Raw genomic sequence first — 23,341 nt, 5'->3', positions numbered from 1 at the left:
GGGTTTTTATGACAATCCAGTTTTTCTTGTGGCCATCATTACTAATGCTAAGCTTTTTTAAAATAGTAGATTATTCCTGAATTTAAATTCCACAGTAGCCATGGTAGAATCTGAAATTGGGATTCTGAGATTACCTAGTTCAGTAACTTAACCACTGCATCACGAATGTACCCATTACGTTTTTTAGACCATGATAGAGATCACACCAACAATACTAAAACCTCTAAACTCTAAAGGGGCAGGCACTGTAGTGTAGTGGTTAGCGTAACGCTACTACAGTGTCAGTGACCCGGGTTCAATTCTGGCCGCTGTCTGTAAGGAGCTTGTACGTTCTCCCCGTGTCTGCGTGGGTTTCCTCCCCGTGCTTCGGTTTCCTCCCACATTTCAAAGACGGACGGGTTAGGAAGTTGTGGGCATGCTATGTTGGCGCCGGAAGCGTGGCGACAGTTGCGGGCTGCCCCCGGAGCATTCTACGAAAAAGATGCATTTCACTGTGTGTTTCAATGTACATGTGACTAATAAAAAAATCTTATTAAAAATTCGTGAGAAGTAGTGATGGAAGAGACCAGATGACAGGGATCACTGCAAGAATTGGAGTATTCTTTATTCAGTTGCAAAGCATCCTGATATAAAATGTCCAACACAACAAAATTCCAGATCAGAATGTACTTTATTCAATGTTTTCTACCAATATTTGACTTATAAATTTAGGATCTTTGCATACAGTTTTATGAGTTGATATATAATTGGTAGATCTAAATAGGTGTACTTAATTATGATCCCACTACGCACCAAAGATAAGAACAGATGGGGATAACTTCTTATTAATCATGAGTGACCATTATAATAGATGAAATGTAGATTAGATCATGAAATCTTTTTTAAAAATTCACAGACAAAGTATATGGTGAGGTGACACTCCACATCATTCCAACCCCCGTCACTTACCATTTCTACACAGTCTTCACCACCAAAAGCATTGTTGGGTTCTCCTGGTCTCCAATGGCTGTAATTCTGCAGTGGGGTAGAGTCAGTGTACATGAACTGCCTTTCCTTTTCCAAATCATTCACACCAATGAACACCCGAGATAAGCCAGTTTTATTCACATAGGCAGCAATCAATGAGTTTGTTTCTTCATCCTTTGGCATTGCCAGCGACCCTCCCCTATCTTTGCAGTGCACAAGAGCAGCATTGTAATTCTTCCCTTCTTTCACAATCAGGTAGAATTTCTCCTCCGTCTCTTTGATGCCTGCAATAACTTCAGAAGAACAAAGCGAAAGGTTTATTTTACTTTTCAACCAGTTGTCAGCAGAGGTGATTGCTTAGTGATCCAGAACTCTGCACCCTAGCAGTCTGGCAAAAGAACCAGTGCAGTGAAGAGAATAATTGTTGATGTGATCTGGAATGCTTTGCATGAAAGGGCTGTGGAAGCAAACTCAACAGTACTATCTGAGAAAATATGTGCTTGGAAAGGTAAAATTTACAGGGCTTTTGGGAAAGAGTAGGAGAATGGGAATTGTTGAACAGAACCTTCAAATTGTTACTACTAGATTGAGAGGTCAAATGGCCTCATTTTGCAGAATTTGTTACTTCATTCTCCAATATCTGATATCATGACACCACCACAAGTAGACTTCAACAACAATCTATTTGCATTCAGCTTGTAAAGTCTAAGACTAACTATGTAAATCCAACTCCCATGTTCTATTTGAAAGCACACCGGTCTAATGAAAAGTTTTGTTGGGTTAGAAATTCAGTTGCTTACCAATGTGGCATTGATTCCCAAGTGCTTTTCTGTCTAAATTAGTCAAAAATTCATCCTGTTCAGATTGCATAGTTTGCAAAATTCAGCCTGGCACTGCTAGGTCGGTGCATGTGAGATGTTTTATGCATGGACCACGCATTGAGAGGCGTCACAATGCTTACTTGTAACATAAGCAAATGAAATTGGGCCACATTTTCCTGCTTTAGAAGCATCACAGTTCAACAAGTTGGCTTCTTTTTAAGGGCAATTCAGATTGAGTAACAAAATGGTGGACTTGCAAGGGTTGTGGAGGAGAAAGGGGAGGTAGCAGGGGTTGCTGGGTACAAGTCAAGATGTCAGCAGATGGTGTCAACAGATGACTGTCCGAAATGAACACTTTGAGGAGGTAGTGAAGGCAGATATTATTGCAATGTTTAAAAGGCAATTGGATAGATAATTGGATAAGGAAGGAGTAGAGGGATACGGGCTTAATGCAGGCAAATGGGATCAGTGTAGATAGCTTAACAGACAAGGTGGACTGAAAGGGCCTGTTTCTATGCTGTATCTTTTTATGACTGTGTCCTCAGCATAATATAAGCCAATACCATGCCCTATCCATCAAATGCTTCATCTATCTATGGGTGATGCTGGCTGGTGACCTTGCCATCAGAATGGCTTCATCTCTAATACTCGTGCCATTATTATGTGCATGTGATCCTCCCAACAACACATTGCTGATGGCTGAAGTCCTAGCTTCCTCTTCAAGTAACTAAGGCATCAACTCCTGAAATAATAAAATGCAGGGCACAAATCCAGTGACTGTGTTTACATCGTGAGGTACTTGCACTTTAAGATCAGCCAGAAAATTCAATTTACCCCTGCACCAGTTCCTTCACATAGCTGGGAGGAGCATCCAAAGGTTTTGTTTGGCAATAGAATACATTAAAGAAAATAGTCACCTTCACAATGTAACTGGACTTGCACAGAGATTATACAAAGCCCATTGCACCACACAGTCTCTATCTTTCCACTGTCTCCATCTACACATTTCATTGGACTTGCTAAGAGGGAAAAATCAGTGAAAAGCGTTTAATTAGTGTATATTTTTGAAACATAAAGTCAGATGAAGTTTACTGAATATACTGGAGAAATAAAGGACTGCAGATGCTGGAATCCAGATGAAAAACAGTCCTCGGCCTCCTCCACTGCCAGGAGAAGTCCAAGCGCAAACTGGAGGAACAGCACCTCATTTTCCATCTTGGAACCTTGCAGCCTAATGGCATGAACATTGAGTTCTCCCACTTTAGGTAATCCCCATCCCCCTTCCCCACAACACCCCCGCCCCATCATGCTTCTTCTCTTCCCCCCTTTCCTAGCTTTTTTTTCTACCTTTTTTCCCCTCTCTGACCCCTCCCCCGGTGGATCTGCTCTCCCCTCCTCCCCTGCACCTGCCCGAGACTATCTCTTACTTGCATCTATCTACCATCACCCTGTGCCCACCCCGCCTCCCCTCTTCTGTCCACCTATCACTGCTCTGCTTTTCCCTCCTATATATTGGGCTTCCTCTTTTTCTATCTTCAGTCCTGAAGAAGGGTCCTGACCCGAAATGTTGACCGCCTGCTTTTCTCCACGGATGCTGCCTGGCCTGCTGAGTTCCTCCAGCATCATCGTGTTTTTCATCTTTTACTGAATATACAATGACATGAACTAGTCAACCTGGTGTTTCTACATAGTGGTAGAGTTTGAGCCAGGACTCCTGATGCTACTACCTCTACCTCAACCTTGCCTGTGCTGGAGGCTGCTCTATTTTAGCAATGCCAACTTAAGATGATCACGATGAACAGTCTGGGCCAAGAAGGGTCAGCCAGTGACTGCAGCATCTAAGGTATCTAGTTGTGCTAACATCTCAAGGAAGGGCTGCAATTTCTTGCTCCACAAAACCACTGGTCCTCCAGTGGCAACATCCAAAGTATAATCCAGATGGCACCATTGAAGGTGGATGTGCACCAACACATATGATCAACTCCCAGGTGGCAGCAGTCTACTTCTGAAGGCAACAGCCTGCACCCAGGTGGCATCAAGCAGGGCTCTGGTTGGAATTTGACTAGGAGTTCACTGATGCATGAAGACTTTGGCTGGCCTCTCCCTGAGTTTCGATAGAAGCTGAAAGGAAACAGTGAATGCTGTTGTTGTTAGGAGAAGCATGCAGCAGACATGCATATTGAGAGAATGGAAAATGGGATTAGATGGGATTACTTAGGTTGGCACAGACATGGTGAGTTGAGGAGCCTGTTCCTGTGCTCCACTGCTCTACGTTCGATGTTCTAACATTCATTGCCACGAGAGGTATTGGTATTGGTTTATTATTGTCACTTGTACTGAGGTACAGTGAAAAATTTGTCTTGCATTCCGATTGTACATATCAATTCATTATACAGTGCAGTTACATTGAGTTAGTACAGAGTGCATTGATGTAGTACAGGTAAGAACAATAACAGTACAGAGTAAGGTGTCACAGCTACAGAGAAAGTGCAGTGCAATAAGGTGCAAGGTCACAGCAAGGTAGATTGTGAGGTTAGAGTCCATCTCATCATATAAGGGAACCGTTCAATAGTCTTATCACAGTGGGGTAGAAGCTGTCCTTGAGCCTGGTGGTATGTGCCCTCAGGCTCCTGTATCTTCTACCTGGTAGAAGAGGAGAGAAGAGAGAATGTCCCGGGTGGGTGTGGTCTTTGATTATGCTGGCTGCTTCACCAAGACAGCGAGAGGTAAAGACAGAGTCCAAGGAGGGGAGGCTGGAGAATCTTGTATATTATCTTCACCTGTGACCTTCAGCTGCAGTAGTGGTAATGAACTTTTTAAAAATTTTTTTATTTTTTAACTTTTTTATTTACAGCGTGGTGACAGGCCCTTCTGGCCCAATGAGTCCGCGCCGCCCATTTTAAACCCAAATTAACCTACCCCTAACGTCTTTGCAATGTGGGAGGAAACCGGAGCACCCGGAGGAGACCCACGCAGACACGGGAGAACGTACAAACTCCTTACAGACAGCGACGGGAGTCAAACCCCGATCGCTGGCACTGTAATAGCATCGCTCTAACCACTATGCTACCATGCCGTGCATGATGCCAGATCCCAAAAGGAGGAGGACCCTCTTCAGTGTGAGCAGCACTAGTTATTAGAAATGTCACCCTCCTGATGTGATGGATATTCACTACCCAGTGTCAGGAGGCTTTTTGCTAAACCTTATAGCACAGCAAAATAAACGGTCCAAGGTTCAAGATGTTTATTGTTAATCTCTAACTCGTTCTATATACCCATCTTCTTGAGAAACAATACTGTCCAGGCTCAGGAAGCCTATTATTGACTTCACTGAGTCTGCAAGCTAATCAGAAGAAAAAACATGGTTCCTGCCATCTGACCTGACCAATGCAGTTGTGAAAACATCACATGCAGACCAAGTCGTCAGTAGATAACCAGCCAAAAAAGATATAAATATTAGAAGGCAGTAAGGGTGGGGAGGAGTTACAGAGATGAAGCCATCGAGTCCTCTCCTCAGCCTTGACCCCAGAAGGATCTCTTCCCAGAGCCTCCCATTAGCGGCGGACGACTTGTTCCTCTGCAACTTATTGGTACGTTTTTGTAGTCTGTAAGAATCGTACTTGTGTTTGGAAATCCTTTGTAGAGTTATAATCTCTGTTAGGGTTACTCCTCCAATAAATGTGCTCCATTTAAAATAAAATAACTGTGTTTAATCTACTTTGTTAGCTGGAAGTACCTCCTCCTTGGTTGGGAGGGGGAGCCGACTGCTCGAAATAGTGATTATTGACAGCTAAAGAGAATAAAATAGTTAAGTAAATTACTCTTTGCGCTCTGGGTTGATATAGTATAATCTTCCTAAAGTGAGGGTACTGATAGACACCTATAATACTTAAGAATCTTGGATAAAGTTTAGGACTCTAGAACGGGTATACTCAATATCATAACACTGAGTGCTACAATGTACAATAATATCTTCCCTGCAATGTGGTAACAATGTGATATGCAGCATTCAAACTGCACTTTAACTAGTATTGTATAATCTGCTAAAATCTACATCAAATGCATTGCCTCATTAACCCTCTTTGTTACATCCTCAAAGAATTCAATCAAATTAATCAAACACAAACTTTCCTCAACAAATCTATGCTGTCTCCGATTCATTTATGCCTTTCCAAATTAACGTTTATATTGTCTCTTAGAATGGGTCCCAATAATCTGCCTAGAGCTGGTTAAGTCAACTGGTCTGTATTTACTTGGTTTATTCCAATATCACTTTTTAAACAGCAGTGTAATGTTAGCAATTCTCTAACACCACCCTTGTAGCCGTAAAGTTTGAAAGATTGCTGTGAGAGCCTTTGCAGTTTCCTTTCTTGCTTCTTTTAACAGCTTGCCTTTGATGGTTTATCCATTTTCAAAGATAAACCCCAAATACTTGTTCTTTTACTATTTTTAATCCATGCAATATCTTACACTTATTTGCCTTAACTGAGATATCATCATCATCCACATCATTGTAAAGACAGTCACACAATATTCATTAAAATCCTGGAGTACTGAAGATCTCCAGAATGGGCCCTCCCTATGGCCAAGCTGCTCCAGTAGAGTTACATGACTAGAACATAGAACATAGCAGAGTACAGCACAAGAACAGGCCCTTTAGCCCATGATGTCCATGCTGACCATCTGAAGCATCTGAATCCTGGAACGTTGAGTTGTTAGTCCTACTCTTCCTTCAACTAAATCCCTCCCTCCTGCACCTTAGCCAGGTGGGCATGGTAGCGTAGCGGTTAGCGTAACACTATTACAGCGCCAGCAACTCGGGTTCAATTCCTGCCACTGTCTGTAAGGAGTTTGTACATTCTCCCTGTGTCTGTGTCGGTTTCCTCCGGGTGCTCCGGTTTCCTCCCACATTCCAAAGATGCACAGGTTAGGAAGTTGTGGGCATGCTATGTTGGCAGCGGAAGCGTGGCGACACTTGCGGGCTGCACTGTGAACATTCTATGCAAAAAGATGCATTTCACTGTGTGTTTCGATGCACATGTGACTAATAAAGATATCTTTTCATTCAACTGTACTATCTTCCTAATTCCTGAAGTACTAACATGTGGCTCAGGGGGTTATCCTGAAATTACAACACTGGAAGTCCTGCTTTTTAACTTTCTGCCTAACTCCCTTTGCAGGATCTCATCTCCCCTCCTGCCCATGTGATTAGTACCAATATGGACCATGACATCTGGCTGCTCACACTCCCCCTTCAGAATGTCCTGTGACCACTCCTTGACCTTGGCAGCAGGGAAACAACAGACCATCCCGGAGTCTCAGTGGCAGCCACAGAAATGTCTATCTGTGCCGCTGACTAAAGAGTCCCCTATCACTATTGCTCACCTCATCCTTGATCTACCCTGCTGTACAACAGAGCCAGTAATGGCGCCACTGATCTGGCTGCTGCTGTCATTTTCTCCTGAGAAGCTATACCCCCCCTCCCAACAGTATCTGGAATGGTGTGCTTGGATGAACAACCACAGGACACTCCTGCACTACCTGTCTTCCCCTCCTGGTTGAACCTTTGGTGTGACTACCTCCCTAAAACTCCTACCTACGACACTCTCTTGTAGATGAGGACAGTGTGGTCGATGCAGCTTACATTGACTTTAGTAAGGATTTTGACAAAGTCCCACATGGAAGGCTGATCCAAAAGGTTAGAGCCCATGGGATACAAGGCAAATTGCAAATTGGACCCATAATTGGCTTGGTAATAGTGTAGAGATGGTGACGGTGAAGGATAGCGTTTGTGATTGGAAGCCTGTCACCAGTCGTGTACCACAGGGACCCTTACTGCATTAATGACCTGGATGTTAATGTGGGAAGTGTGATTAATTTGTACAAAAATTGACACAAAAATTGATGGTCTTGTGGATATGAGGAGAATAGTTTCAGGCTACAGAAAGATATTGATCAGCTGGTGAATCAGTCAGAAAAATGGCAGTTGGAATTTCATCCTGATAAGTGCAAAGTGATGCATTTTGGGAGGTCACATTAAGGCTAGGATACACACAATGGAGGGTAGCACTATTCGGAGCTCGAAAGAACAGTGAGAGCTTGGTGTACAAGTGCTAAAACCCCTGAAGGTGGCAGCACAGGTCGGTAAAGAAGGCCTTGATTTGCTAGCTTTTATTTAGCCAGGGCAGAGAATATAAAAGCAGCAAAGTTATGATACAGCTTTCTGAAACATTGACGAGGCCACATCTAGAATATTGTGTGCAGTTTTGTTCACTAGAATACAAGAGGGTACGGAGGAGATTCACCAGGGTGTGGCCTGGGATGGATGAGATAAGATATCGTTATTAGTCACACGTACATCGAAACACACTGTGAAATGCATCTTTTGTGTAGAGTGTTCTGGGGGCAGCCCGCAAGTGTTGCCATGCTTCTGGTGCCAACATAGCACGCCCACAACTTCCTAACCCGTACGTCTTTGAAGTGTGGGAGGAAATCGGAGCACGGGGAGGAAACCCACGCAGACACGGGGAGAACGTACAAACTCCTTACAGACAGAGGCTTGGAATTGAACCTGGGTCGCTGGTGCTGTAATAGTCTTACGCTAACCGCTACACTACCGTATCTCAGAGGGGAGAATAGATAGGCTGGGTTTGTTTTCCACAGAGCAGAGAAAGCTGGTGGGCGGGGGGTGGTGGGGGGAACCTGATAGAGGTGAGGGGCATTGATAGCGTTAAGAACATAGAACATTACAGCACAGTACAGGCCCTTCGGCCCACAATGTTGTGCCGACATTTTATCCTGCTCTAAGATCAATCTAACCCTTCCCTCCCACATAGCCCCTCATTTCTCTATCGTTCATGTGTTCTAAGAGTCTCTTAAATGTCCCTAATGTATCTGCCCCTACAACCTCTGCCGGCAGTGCGTTCCATGCACCCACCACTCTCTGTGTAAAAAAACTTACCTCTGACATCCCCCTTGTATCTTCCTCCAATCACATTAAAATTATCTCCCCTCATGTTAGCCATTGTCACCCTGGGAAAAAGTCTCTGACCGTCCACTCGACCTATGCCTCTTATCACCTTGTACACCTCTATCAAATCACCTCTCATCCTCCTTCTCTCCAAAGAGAAAAGCCCGAGCTCACTCAGCCTATCCTCGTAAGATATGCTCTCCAATCCAGGCAGCATTCTGGTAAATCTCCTCTTCACCCTCTCTAAAGCTTCCACATCCTTCCTCTAATGAGGCGACCAGAACTGAACACAATACTCCAAGTGTGGTCTAACCAGAGTTCTATAGAGCTGCAACATCACCTCGCGGCTTTTGAACTCAATCCCCCGACTAATGAAGGCCAACACTCCATACGCCTTCTTAACAACCCTATCGACCTGCGTGGCAACCTTGAAGGATCTGTGGACGTAGACCCCAAGATCCTTCTGTTCCTCCACACCGCTAAGAGTCCTGCCACTAACCTTGTATTCTGCCTTTAAGTTCAATCTCCCGAAGTGTATCACTTCACACTTTTCCAGGTTGAACTCCATCTGCCACTTCTCAGCCCAGCTCTGCATCCTATCAATGTCCTGTTGTAATCTACAGCAACCTTCTACACTATCCACGACACCACCAACCTTTGTATCATCAGCAAACTTACTAACCCACCCTTCCACATCCTCATCCAAGTCATTGATAAAAATCACAAAGAGCAGGGGTCCCAGGACAGATCCCTACGGCAACCACTGGTCACCGACCTCCAGGCAGAATACGCTCCATCTACCACCACCTTCTGTCACAGTTGATGGTAGGAAACTCTTCCCCGTATCTGAGGGGTCTGTAACCAGAGGACATAGGGTCTAAGGTAAAGAGTAAGAGGTTTCAAGGGGATGTGAGGAGGATTTTTTTAGCCAGAGGGTGGTTGGGGTTGTGAATGTACCACCTGCAAGGCTGAGGCCCTCATCACATCTAGTATGTACCTAGACGAGCACTTGAATCATGGAAGGCTACGGATCAAGAGCTGGTAAGTGGCATTAGTTTAGATGGGTACGAGGGTCATCCTGGACATGGTGGGCCGAAGGGCCTGTTTGTGTGCTCTATTACTCCGATATGGACTGTTAGGCATGGGAGTTTGTGGATTCAGTGAGTTGGGGACTGGATTGATGGTGGGATACCGAGGTAAGGTGATCACAGGAGGAGGCTGTGCATGGAAAGAATCATGGAGTGGAGGGGGTTACCAACAGGTCTGGGAGTGGCTGTGGGTGTGGGTGACAAGCACTGGGAAGAAGAGTGAGAATCTCTCTGCGGATATAGAATGGAGCAGAGTCTAAATCTTGGTTGTGGAGACACTTGTAGCGAGACAGTGGTGAGGGGGAGGGTTGCGGGATTGACAGCAGAGAGGGAATACAAGAGACTGCAGGCACTGGAATCAGGAGCAAAAAACAAACTGCTGCAGGAGCTCAGCGGGCCAGCCAGCATCTGTGGAGGGAATTGAACAGTCGACGTTTCAGATCAAGACCCTGTATCTGGACTGAAAGATGGAGGGGAGATAACCAGTGTAAAGAGGTGAGGGGAAGGGGTAGAGGAAGGGGTATCCTCTTATGAGGGTAGGTTGAGTGAGCTGGGGCTTTTCTCTTTGGAGAGAAGGAGGATGAGAGGTGATTTGATAGAGGTGTACAAGATGATAAGAGGCATAGATCAAGTGAGTGGACAGTCAGAGACTTTTTCCCAGTGTGACAATGGCTAACATGAGGGGACATCATTTTAAGGTGAGTGGAGGAAGATATAAGGGGGATGTCAGGGGTCAGTTTTTTACACAGAGAGTGGCGGGTGCGTGGAACGCACTGCCGGCTGAAGTTGTGGGGGCAGATACATTAGGGACATTTAAGATACTCTCAGATAGACACATGAATGATAGAAAAATAGGGGGCGATGTGGGAGGGAAGGGTTAGGTAGATCTTAGAGCAGGATAAAATGTCGGCACAACGTTGTGGGCTGAAGGGCCTGTACTGTGCTGTAGTGTTGTATGTTCTATGTTAGAGCAGGCAAGCAACAGGTGTTTCCAGTGAGGAGGGGTGACGGGCAGATGGAGGAGGGAAGAGTGGGAGAAGGGGACCAGTGGGAGAAGTGTGTGGGTGACGGGCAGATGGAGGAGGGGAATGAAAAGGGGTCCCCTTTCCCCACTGTTCCCTCCTGCCCACCCCCCTCCCTTATTTGGTTCCATGCTCCCTTTCCTATCAGATTCCATCAGGCAGCAGCCCTTCGCTGCCTCCACGCATCACCTCCCAGCCCCTGTCGCGATTTCCACCCTCCCCTCCTCTATCCGCCTATCACCCCTCCTCACCTGCGTCCACCTATTGCCTGCCAGCTCTTTCCCCAACCCGTCCCCTCACCCCCTTATACTGGCTATCTCCCCGAATTGATACCCTTCATCTTCCAGTCCAGATGAACGGTATCAAGTGGAAACTTCAACTGTCCATTTCCCTCCACCGATGCTGCCTGACCCACTGAGTTCCTCCAGCAGTTTGTTTCTTGCTCAGGATCGAAGAGGGGGTTCGGGGAGAGGTGGGAAATGTTTGGGGAGAGGTGGGTGTGGTGGGGGGGGTTGCACTGCGTTTGGTGGTGGTGTTGGGCCGACAGTCATAGAAACATAGAAAACCTGCAGCACGATACAGGACCTTCGGCCCACAAAGTTGTGCCGAACATGTCCCTGCCTTAGAAATTACTAGGCTTACCCATAGCCCTCTATTTTTCTAAGCTCCATGTACCTATCCAAGAGTCTCTTAAAAGACCCTATCGTATCCGCCTCCACCACGGTACAGTAAAATCGGTACAGTAAAATTCTGATAATCCAGCACGTGGTGCCAGAATGGCAGATTTTCCAGACTATTGGATGTAATTTTTTATTTATACCCCAACACAATTTTAAATCCCCTCTTCAGATATGACACATTATTACAGTAAATCTCCCAGTGAACCAGTTAACACTGAAACTGGGTTCTCGTTGAGTAGAAAGGAAGCACAGCAAACTTGACTGAGTAAGCCAGAAATCGGGAGGTGGAGAAATATAATTTATCTCCCGCCTTCCCTGAAGTTTGTTGAAAGCTGTTTCCAAGAATTGCTTTAATTAGTTTAACATAGTGACCTGGGAGTTTAGGTATTCAATAACTTACAGATACAGTTCTGACGAAGAACAATTCACTCAGTCGTTAAATCAAGAAGTTGAAAGGCATGTTATTTTTGTAGGATGGGTCTAAAACAATTAGTATCTGTGATCAGACAGGAATAAAGGAAGACAAAGGAGGGGGGTACAAAGGACAAAGGACAAAGGACTCTTCCTTTCCAGTCCTGATGAAGGGTCTCGGCCCGAAACGTCGACTGTTTATTTCCCTCCATGGATGCTGCCTGACCTGCTGAGTTCCTCCAGCACTTTTTGTGTCTTGTGCCAGATTCCAGCATCTGCAGAATTTCTTGTGTCTTAGTATCTGTTATCTGGCAGTTTTTTCTTGCAATTCTACCTCCTAGTTTTTTTCCATCTGGATAAGTGCCAAATCAAAAGCCAACCCTGAACCAACCATCCATTATCCTAATTATTCCATAGTAGAGAGTTTGCACAGTGAATACTGACGGTTTATTTGATTCTTGGAAATAGGACAATCAAGTTTAATCTTTAACCATGTCTTTTACTCACTTCCTCTTGGCTGAATTCTGGTTGAGTTGCTTAACTTTGTATTTTGTTAGATTTCCTCCTTTCATCGTCTTACCTGCAAGTTATCGTTGAAGGAGCCCTTGAGCACTTAATTCCTAGCTCACTGAATATAAAAGGTATTTTATAATATGTGATCCAAAGGTCGGTGAAAGAAGTAAGGTTTTTGCAGCCTCTTATAGGAGGAAGTAGAGCAAGCAAAGTGGAAAGTGTTGGGGACAAGTTTTAAGGCATGGGAGTGGCCACCACTGATTGCGCGATGAAATGTCTGGAAGAACCAAAGAATGGAAATGGATAAACATGAAATCTCAGGGATATTCAAGAGATAAAGAGGACATGAAGCAATTTGAGATCAAAGATGAACATTTTTAATTCAGATTAGCGCCGATCTAAGTTAGCAAGAACAAGGGTGATGGTGAAAGAGCTTGGTGCCAGTTAGGATGTGAGCAGCAAAATTTTAGATGACCTCAGACTTATGACTAATAGAATGAGTGGGCCCAAGGATGCATTTGAGTCATCAGATTTAGCAGTAAGAAAGTGCAGATGGGGTTTCAGCAGCAGATGAGCTGAATTGCTGGAGTCAAGGCATGCTAGCACAGTGGAAATAGGCAGACAAATTCACCACCTGATCCAAAGATCATCTTAGGTCAGGTGTACCAATCAGGTTCAATTCTAGATGGGTTCCAGGCAGAAGGATTGGGCCACTAGCTGTGGAATGCAGTTTGGAATGTGGGTTGTAGGTTCTTTCCTCAGGTTAGTTTGAGAAAGTTACTGCTCATCCAGTCCAAGATGTTGGGTGTGGAAAGTGATAAGCTCGAGACAGTGATGGTGTCAAGGTAGATGGTGGGGTGGTAGAGTTGGCTATTATCAGCATCCATGAGGAAACTTTTGCTATGTTTCTGAATGTTGTTGCCAAAATGAAGCCTATGGCTGGGAAATAGAATGGACTACAGGCATAGGCTTGGGAGGAGAAAGATTCAAACAAGAAGCTCTGGGAATGTTGGGCATGGATTAGAGAGACAACAACATGCTACAATCTGGAGATAGTATAGTCCTGATGTGGTTATAAAATACCACGAGCTTTGACTGACTGAGCTGCACGTAGACATCTCTGGTTGTATTATAGACATGATTTTAGTGTGATATTCTAAGCCAATGTAGAATATGCGTTTAAATAAAAACCCCTGGGATCTCAACTCCCAGCATCTCTAATTGACCTGAGGATCTATCTAATGATAATTTCTGAGTCTTTATGTAATCCAGATAAGCTCAGAAGAATTCAGAGAAATAGTAAGTTACACACTTCAGCAGTATAATAATGTAATGGCTCTCGACTATGTGGTCAGTGATGAATGAGCAGCCCAAGCCATACCTTGGATAACTACTTGCCCTCAGATTTTCTAAGGGGTTTTACAGTGGAACTGAAAGAGCCAAAAAAACATGGGAAGAAATATCATTTATTTATAAGGTGCTGGTCATTGAAAACAGGTGCATAGAAATGTCTTCTTTCAGAGGGTAGTGAATCTCTGGAATTCTCTGCCCCTGTGGGTGGTGGAGGCCAGACTATTAGAAATAATTAAGGTGGAGATCGATAAATATTTGAAAGATCAAGGAATTTAGATTTATGGGGAATTGGCACAGAAGGGAAGTTGAAGCCTCTGTAGATCGGTCATTATCATACCAAATGGCGGGGCAGATTCGAAGGCCTAGTGGCCTACTCCTGCTCCTGTTTAGCGGTTAGCATAATGCTATTACAGCGCCAGCAACCCGGGTTCAATTCCAGCTGCTGTCTCTAAGGAGTTTGTACTTTCTCCCTGTGTCTGCGCGGGTTTCCTCCGGGTGCTCCGGTTTCCTCCCACATTCCAAAGACGTACGGGTTAATACTCTACACAAAACATGCATTTCACTGTGTGTTTCGATGTACATGTGACTAATGAAGATATCTTATCTTATTTTCTTGTGTTCTTCACAAACAGGCCAATTATTAATGTTGCAAATGAATGTTGGTCACTTTAACACCCAATGAGCAGTTAGAATAGTTAATTCATTGTCAAATCACGTATAGAAAGCAAAAACAAAGAAATCGAAGAGATGAAAGGGACAGAAAATGGAAAAGGTAAAAAAACTTTCAAATTTATTTTTAATAATCTTCAGCAATAATTCAAATCTGAAAATGTGATGCCTTGCAGGAGAAGTTTAATTTTTGGTGCCAGCTATTTTGGTTGGTGGTAATGAAGACCTGTTGCATTGTTAACAGTTTGCAAAGTCTGGAATGGACAAGCTCTAACTTTGTTGACATGATTAGTGACATTTGATTTTGTATGTCTTCCCATTTCTCATTCTTCCATATATTTCAATGCCAAATCTCTCAGTCAGATACTGATGCAGCAAAGAAACAGGGCAATTTGGACTGATCTATCATTCTCATTCATTATTTATATTCCACAAAATAGTCTGAAGAGCATTAGATGGTATAGCCCAGATGTGTTTACAAAATGGGATAAGCTTTGACTCACTGAGCTGCACAAAATCTCTGGTAGTATTATAGACAGTTATTACTTTACTGTGCCATTCTAAGCCAATGTAGAATATGTGTCAAGACAAAACCCCCTGGGATCTCAGCTCCTAGTATTAGTGTTCAGTGAACCATAGAACCATACAGCACAAAACAGGCCCTTCGGCCCACCATGTTGTGCCGTCCATCAGAATGAAGAGATGTCATCATAATACAGCAATGTGGATCACAGTACAAAACAAAGGCAAACTAAAACTAAGTAGAAACACCTACAATTAGTCAGATTTTCTTTTAACCAAAATTTGAAAGGCCATTTTCTCATTTCCTTCCCAAGCTCATTAGGCACCATACCAAGAGGGCAGACAAAGTAGACAGGGAGTAATCTGTTCTCAGGGCTTTGAGACAACCATTGAGCAGGACAAGACCAATGACACATCCCCTTCCTATGTGCAGCTGTCTCCCACCAGGCAGACATTACAGTTGAAATTAAAGTTGCTTTTCAAAGTTGCATTGCAAATCAACACACTCTACATTTACAACTGAAGGCTAATGGCACTGCTGCCTCACAGCTCCAGCGACCCTAGTTCGATCCTGACCTCTGGTTAACATCTGTTTGCATTTTCTCCCTGCAAATGCATGGGTTTCCCCCAGGTGCACCAGTTACCTCCCGTATCCCAAAGATGAACAGGTTGGTAGGTTTATTTGGCCATTGTAGATTGTCCCTAGTCTGCAGGTGAGTAGTAGTACTTGGGGTAAGTTGATGGGATTGTGGCAAGAATTGGTTACAGGGAAAATTAATGGAGGGATGGGATTGCTTTGTGAACCAGCAGAGACTAGTGGGCCGGAATGACCATCTTCTTTGTAGTCAGAAAATGTGAAATAATATGAGAATGATATATTTTAAAGGTTGATCGTGTTGTAACTTGCATCTGAAACTATTAGAGTCAATGATATCTGTAGCACAGAAGGTGACTCTGTGGTCCTTTGGGCCTGGGCCAACTCTTTGAAAGAGCTCTCCAAATAGTCAACTGCTTCTTCCCTACAATCCTCCAATTGTTTCCAATTTCTCTATAGAAGTAACTATCAAATGTGCTCCATTATATTTTCAGGCAATCCATTCCAAATCAATTCTCTTCTTAGTTATTTTGCAAAAAAAAATTACATGACTTTTAGGTCAATGACATGAAGAATTCTGTGACAATAAGTATAAAATATATACCAGATGTGAAACATAAATAAATCTTTCAATGAATGCATCTTATTTTGAGAAGGTTTGTGTCAAGTTAATATGTTACCTACCATTCTTTACAAAGCGCATAGTGTTGTTCAGACGAGCTATGTTGATATCCATTTGTCCTACAATTTTCCGGTATCTGCCACAATCACAGAAGCGGCCTGTTAATTCAGCAGAACACATTATGTGATCAGTATTTCCGTATGCATAACTATGGCTTTGGTTTAATGATCAACAATTTATGGCTGAAGCCTCAGTGCCTAATCATCCCATTAGAGACATTTTATAATCAACCATCGAAAGCGGGGGAGGTTCACCTCCCACGTTGCAACCTAAGACTAAATAATAGTTATCATGCACTATAATAGGTTTCAAAGTTCCTTCTGAAATAAATCCAGTCAAAATGAAAATGAAAACTTTCAGGGTAAAACTGCCTCTGCTACATAATTGATACTTAAATGTTGTTAAGTCAATTACGTCACTAGACCATCCATTTGGAAGTTGCATTCCATCCATTGCGGTATCTAATTACTTCCTAAATGACCGCGTGTTTATCCCTTCACTGCTCCTTTCTGAATACCATTCACATGTTAATTACTCTTTCTGTGAAGAACCCCAATGTTAGTCTAGAACTTGGAGACACAAGAGACTGCAGATGCAGGCAGATCTTTGGTTCCTGAGATAATTGTGGCGAGATGGTGGTGAGGGGGAGGGTTGAGGGATTGACAGCAGAAGAGATCAAAGGGGCAATACTAGAGACCACAGACGCTGGAATCTGGAGCAGAAAGCAAACTGCTGGAGGAACTCAGCAGCATGCCTAAGGGAAATGGACAGATGACATTTCGGCTCGAGACCCTTTATTTGGACTGAAAGAGTGGAGGGAGTCATAGCTAGATGGTGGTGAAAACGCTTTTGGCACACTGGCCTTCATCAGTCAGGGCAGTAAGTATAGAAGTTGGGATGTTATATTGCAGTTGAACAAGACATTGGTGAGGCCGCACTCGGTGTACTGTGCTCAGTTTTGGCCACCCTGCTATAGGAAAGATGTGTTGAAGCTGGGAAGAGACTTGAGGATATTGCCAGGACTCAAGGGGCTGGGTTATAGGGAGAGGGTGGGCGGGCTAAGACTTTATTCCTTAGAGCATAGGAGGTTGAGGGGTGATCTTTTTGAGGTGTACAAATCATGAGGGGATAGATAGGGTGAATGCACTCAGCCTTCTTCTCAGGGCTGGGGAACGAAGAAGTAGAGGGCACAGGTTTAAGGTGAGAGGGGAAAGATTTAATGGGAACCTGATGGGCAACATTTTCACGCAGAGGGTGGTGCATATACGGAACGAGCTGCCGGAGGAAGTGGTTGAGGCAGGTACAATGACAACATTTAAAAGACATTTGGACAGGTGCATGGATAGGAAAGGTTTAGAGGCATATGGGCCAAATGCAGGCAAATAGGATGAGCTTAGATGGGCTTCCTGGTCGGCATGGACCAGCTGAGCTGAAGGTTTCCATGCTGTATGACTCTATGACTCTAAGGAGATAGTCTTGAATTTGCCTTAAACTGATCTGAATTGAGATTTCTTTTTCCCCTGCAGTAACTGTTTAGGGATAGGTTTAAGTAGATAAAGTGTAATGTATTCATATTTATAACATCAGTATATGTGCAGAAGCAATGGCAGCAGTAGATGACATTGAGAGGAACGGCTCGCTGTCTCTCGTTGGAGTGCAGTACAGGTTAAAGATACAGCTATCCCTGTCAGTTTTAACCAACATGTCATGTGGAATCATAATATTATGGAACAGAATCGGGTGCATTAGTCCATTTGTCTTTGCTGGTGATAATAAAAGCAGTTTCAGTTCAATATTTCATACATAAATTTACTGGAAACAAACTGCAAAATTGCCACATCTGACAATATTGAGGAGACAAAACTATAAGCATGGCTGGACTTGGAGTGGCAAAATCGCTGACTAGATTACAGGTAGGGCAGTGAATAGGGAATTGAGTTGGTGGCAAGCTTGTCTCTTTCAATTGAGATGATGATCGTTCACTGTAGCCTTTTACACAGTTGACCACCACACTCTCCCCACTGTTGTCCAGCTCAGTGTGTCTATCACTTACATTGTCAATTGCTATGCATAATAATTTCTTCTGACCCCAAACCTACTGAAACCCTTACCCTTCCCTTTGTTATCTACCAACGTGACCATTTCAAAGCATAACTTGGGTCTCCTTTTTTAACACTCTGTAAACTTGAGTTCATCTAAAACTCTGCAGGTCTTGCTCAGCCATCATCCTTGTGCTTTGCTGACCTGCACTGGTTCTCAGTTAAAGCAGTGCCTGGTTTTTAAAAACTCGTGTCATTATTTACAAATTCCTCCATGGCCTTGACCCACCCTCTCTCTCAATTCTCCTCTGACTTTATACCTCTCCAACATATCTGTGCTAATTTAATCTTGACCTTGTGATTATTCCTAAATGTAGTCACTGCACTATTGCCTTTAGCTGCTAAAACCCTGAACTTTGAAGTCCTTTCTCGCTATAAACTTCTCTGTCTCTGTGTCTATTTTTCTTCCTCTGAGACACATTTTAAACAGCTTTGACCAAACTTTTCATCAGTTTTCCCAGTAAACTTTGTTTGGTTAGCTCGTAAAGGCCAAGAATAAATATTAACTTGCAGCTTATATAATTAATGACTTTACTTAAATGTTTATAATTGCTTAAACATGTTTTAACTATTTTATTTCTTGTACAATACTTTAACGTTTTTGATTCTTTTGTCATTTTTTTCAATCGTATCTGAAAATTTTAATGTTTCTGAATATGAGGGATATTCAGAAGCATTAAAATAGTTCAAATACAATCAGCTGCTAAAGTTCTTTGTAGCCATTTTATGAATGAAGCTTATTCTGTGACAACATTGTGTTACACAAGGCCCTGCTGCCAGGCTGTGTTGGGATGGCTATGGACAGAATGTCAACACCGACTGATCTGGAAGAGCTAAGTGGGCACTCGCCACAGAGGTCAGTGATGTGTTAGCTCTGGCCTATTTAACTAATTAAATTAAAATGCTCAGATACCACAGTGACATTTTTGATTATTAGTACAGGTCATTATTAGTAAATTAGCCATTAAGCTAAAATAGCTTCTTGGGACGTGGTGAAGTAACATATGGTGAGAGTAAGACAGCAAAATAGCAAGTCTGGAATGGGACTGAAGGAGCAAGAAGCCAATTTCAGTCTGGAGAGGGGAAGGGGAATTGGAGTAAGCTGAGCAAAATTGTCTCAGGAAAGAAAACTTGGCTTTTCAAACTCATTTTGTGAATGGAGCTAATTCCTATCGATGGAAATGGCGTGTCGTTTCTCTTATTATGTCTGGCATGAGTGCCCTCAAGTTGCTGCTGGCTGTCAAAAGTCAGAAGTAACCACATCTCCACCATTGACATTTTCCCACGTGACGTCGTCCTCCGTCTGGTCCACATTCCCAGGGAGTGTGGGTCTTCACTGACAGTGGGAGATTTCTGCATTTGCCAGTACATTTTCAGAATCGGGTACCATACCTGGTTGGCCTTTCATTCCTGGAGGTCCTGGATACCCTCTATTTCCTTTTTCACCTAAGTAATAATCAACAGTGAGTTACTATCTTGTCTCACAGAGGACTGATTACCAGTAGGATCTTATTTGCCCTACACTTGTGAAAGAAAGTTTTTTTAAATTTGTAAACAGAAGGCAAACATGCGCAGTTTTTAGACATAGTGATGTCACACGCACAGTGAATAATAATGCATCAAAGTGATTCCATGCAATAATTTAAAAAATTATGTCAGTTAACATACAAGATACACTAAGAGCTTCTTGTGAGGACAGAACTCCTTTTACGATGAGTTGTATAAATGTCTAGTCGGGAAAGAACTATCTCGGGTACAACTGCAACATTTTAGAGGCACTTGGATAGGTTTATGGAGGGGAGGGGCTTGAAGGGTTACGGGCAACCGGGACTAGCAGGGAGGATGCTGTGGTCAGCATGGACTATTTGGGCCGAAGGACCTGTTTCTGTGCTGTATTACTCTATGACTATCTCAATCTTTTTTTACACACTTGACATTCTGTTAAAAGATGCTCAAAATATGGATTATTCAGGATTGCATTGCATCATTTGATGACATTTACCAATAGGTTTAAAAGTTTTTTAGTTGGGCTTTTGAGAATCACAAAGTTCTGTCCTGTGGAACATAAATCACTATGAGATCACTGGCTTCCCATAATAGACCCTGTTAGTCATTGCAACCATGGACTAGACTGTGGTAGAAACCTCTGTCTGGGTAAAATGATGAAGTCTAAAAATATTATAAATGATCAATTAGTTTTAAGAAAGGTGTGCTGTATGCATGGTTCAATGTTGCCAATCCAAACCATTGTCATCAAATGCTTCATCTTGAATCCAGCCTATTTATGGTAATGCATCTTCACTGCAAAGATCTGCTTAACATGTGAAAATAGTCAGCATTACACATTCTACTTGCATTGACAAGCAATGTGCTGGAGGGACTCTGCAGGTCGTGCAGCATCTGTGGGAGGAAAGAAATCGTCGATGTTTCTGGTCGAGACCCTGCATCAGGACTGAGAGCGGAGAGGGGGAGGTGGCCGGTATAGAGAGGAGAGGGGGGAGTGGCGAGAAAGGATTCCGAGGTGATTGGTGGACTAAGAAGGGGCATAAGGAGACAGGTAGGTAGTACCTGGTAGGGGAGGCGAGTGGAGGGTGGTGTTGGGAGACAGTGGCAGGTGAATGAAATGATAGGTGGAGGGAGGGAGGGAGGGGGGAGAGAGAGAGAGAGGGAGAGAGAGGGAGGAGAGGGAGGAGGAATTTGTGGAACTCCTTGCAACGTACAGCAGTGGAGGCCAGATCAGTGGGGGCGTTCAAAGAAGAGATAGATAGATATCTAAATAGTAGGGGTATCAAGGGATATGGGGATAAGGCCGGAAATTGGGATTAGAATAGTTTTTTTTTTCCCCCCCCCCATTTCTTTTTTTCCATTTTCCTTGGAGCAGACTCGATGGGCCGAATGGCCTGCTTCTGCTCCCTTGTCTTGTGATCTTGAGAGAGAGAGAGACGGAGCAAAGAGAGGGGAGGGGAGTGTGAAGATGAGAGAGATGCAGGAATGCAGTTCTACCAGAGCTGGATTCGGATAAGTAAAGGAGGTGAGAATGGGAACCATCGGTGGGGGGAGGAGGGGGGGGGGAAGGTGTGTGAATGGAAGTGGGAACCAGAATTGGGGGGGGGGGAATAACCTGTGTGTGCAGTGGGTGCATGGAGCCAAGAGGGGGAGGGGAATGAAGATGGGTGAAGGAAGGGCTGGGGGGGGGGGAGGGTGGGGCTGGGGGGGGGGAGGGTGGGACTGGGGACAAAAATGGGAGGACCGGAGGATCAGAAGGGAGGTGGGGGAGGAATAGAAAGGAAAAGGGGGGTTAACTGAGATTGGAAAACTCAATATTCATGTCATTGGGTTGAAACGTCAACAATTTCTTTCCCCCCACAGATGCTGCTCGACCCGCTGAGTTCCTCCAGCAGATTGTTCGTTGCTCCAGATTCCAGCATCTGCTGTATCGTGTGCCTCCATTCTACTTGTATCACACTGCACCAGTATTTAGTGCCCTGAAATACGGTTGCGTTTAGTGCTAGCACCAAATTGGCCAACAAGATATTGGAATCAGTGTTAGGGTCGTTTACACTTGAAAATAAACACTAAGATGGAACCTTTGGGATTTCTGATAGGATCTCACCCAATTCTGTGTATATCCCTGAACTTTGCTGCACAGTGTTCAGAGAAGGGTGTCAGGAAGACTCCTTATGACAGGAAGACAGTGACAATGCAAACCCTGCTGTGGAGGTGACGAAGGCTGCAGGGGAGAGGGAATAAGCTATTCAATTAACTTGGTCAATGAGGTACAGGCAGGAGGGATTTCATCGTGCACCAGGGGACCTGTCAGCAGAAATGGGAGGAAGTGGCTACAACAGTCTCTCCTCCTGGACTGAGAATCCTTGCATAACAGAGCATGGAACATAGAACAATTACAGCACAATTCAGGCCCTTCGGCCCACAAAGCTGTGCCGAACATGTCCCTACCCTAGAAATTACTGGGCTTACCCATAGCCCTCTATTTTATCGTGGGAGAAACTTCACGATCTCACGAGCAGCATAGCACAGCTTACACGTGAAGAGTGCAGATTCTCAAAGGAAAAATGTACCTTATGAAGCGATCTGCATTCTTCAAGTGAGGTGCCAGTTATCAGGAAATAGAGGGAGACCTAACAAGTTACGTTAAGTAATTGCAGCAGGGATTCATTCATGTGTTATAGTCAGTATGCACTATAACATAAAATGCTGTATACATTGTATGTTATATAATAATTACAACACTTTTTGTGTGTCAGTGGGACTCCCCTGCACGATTTTTGCTGTGCTTTATTAGTGTTAATGATTGGAGTGTGGAACAAGTCACATGGCTTGACTGGGGATGGTGATTTTGTAGGGACCTTAAGGCAAAGTGATTATCAGGGAGTCTTTAATAGCCCAAGCTGACAATAGTTCTGTCCTCTGCTTAGTTGGGAGAGACATCTTCCTGTAGACTTCTTCCTCTCCCAAGCCCTCTTGTTCATGCTGCTCATGCCCAGGGTCTCTTTGCAGCTCATCCTCTGGAACCAGCTGCTGCCCGTGTTTGCAAGCTTGTGCTCTGCATGCCGGTGAGTGATGATGCTTCTGTATCTGCTTAACATGTACTGCAGGAAGCTGTAAGGGTCTGTGCTTGACCAAGGTGTGTGTACAGACTGTCCAAAATTTGATGTACCAGCAGAATTTGGGAATATAATGTGGTTAGAGCAAGGAATTGTACAGGGGCAGAGAAAGACATACTGCAAGCATTCACAGGAGATAACTTTGAAGCTATGATTTAGAACATGGTGTGTAAGAATACTGCATTGGATAGAAAGATTCTTCTGGGATTCCTGAGAAAGTACTTATAGTGTCATTGACGATGAAATTACACTGGTGTCTATGATCATTCTCTAGCTAGTTGAAAGATGTCTGGGTGCACACACAAATACATTCTGAAGAACATCA

General features: G+C 43.8%; 1 protein-coding gene across 1 annotated transcript in view; it reads right to left on the bottom strand.

Moving 5' to 3' along the window:
- Nucleotides 1-268: 268 nt before the first annotated feature.
- colec10 (collectin sub-family member 10 (C-type lectin)) overlaps nt 269-23,341 on the bottom strand; it is an 80,499-nt gene continuing 57,426 nt past the window's right edge. Inside the window, exons 5-8 of the mRNA XM_052023192.1 lie at nt 19,784-19,837; nt 16,295-16,390; nt 949-1,259; nt 269-470 (exon numbers count right to left, since the gene is read on the bottom strand). Coding sequence (XP_051879152.1) covers nt 282-470; nt 949-1,259; nt 16,295-16,390; nt 19,784-19,837 — 650 coding nt within the window. The 3' untranslated portion in view covers nt 269-281. The remainder of the gene's footprint in view (nt 471-948; nt 1,260-16,294; nt 16,391-19,783; nt 19,838-23,341) is intronic.

The sequence above is a fragment of the Pristis pectinata genome, chromosome 9, assembly GCF_009764475.1.
Source record: "Pristis pectinata isolate sPriPec2 chromosome 9, sPriPec2.1.pri, whole genome shotgun sequence".
NCBI classification, from domain to species: Eukaryota; Metazoa; Chordata; class Chondrichthyes; order Rhinopristiformes; family Pristidae; genus Pristis; species Pristis pectinata.
This window is presented reverse-complemented; position numbering and strand designations above follow the sequence as displayed.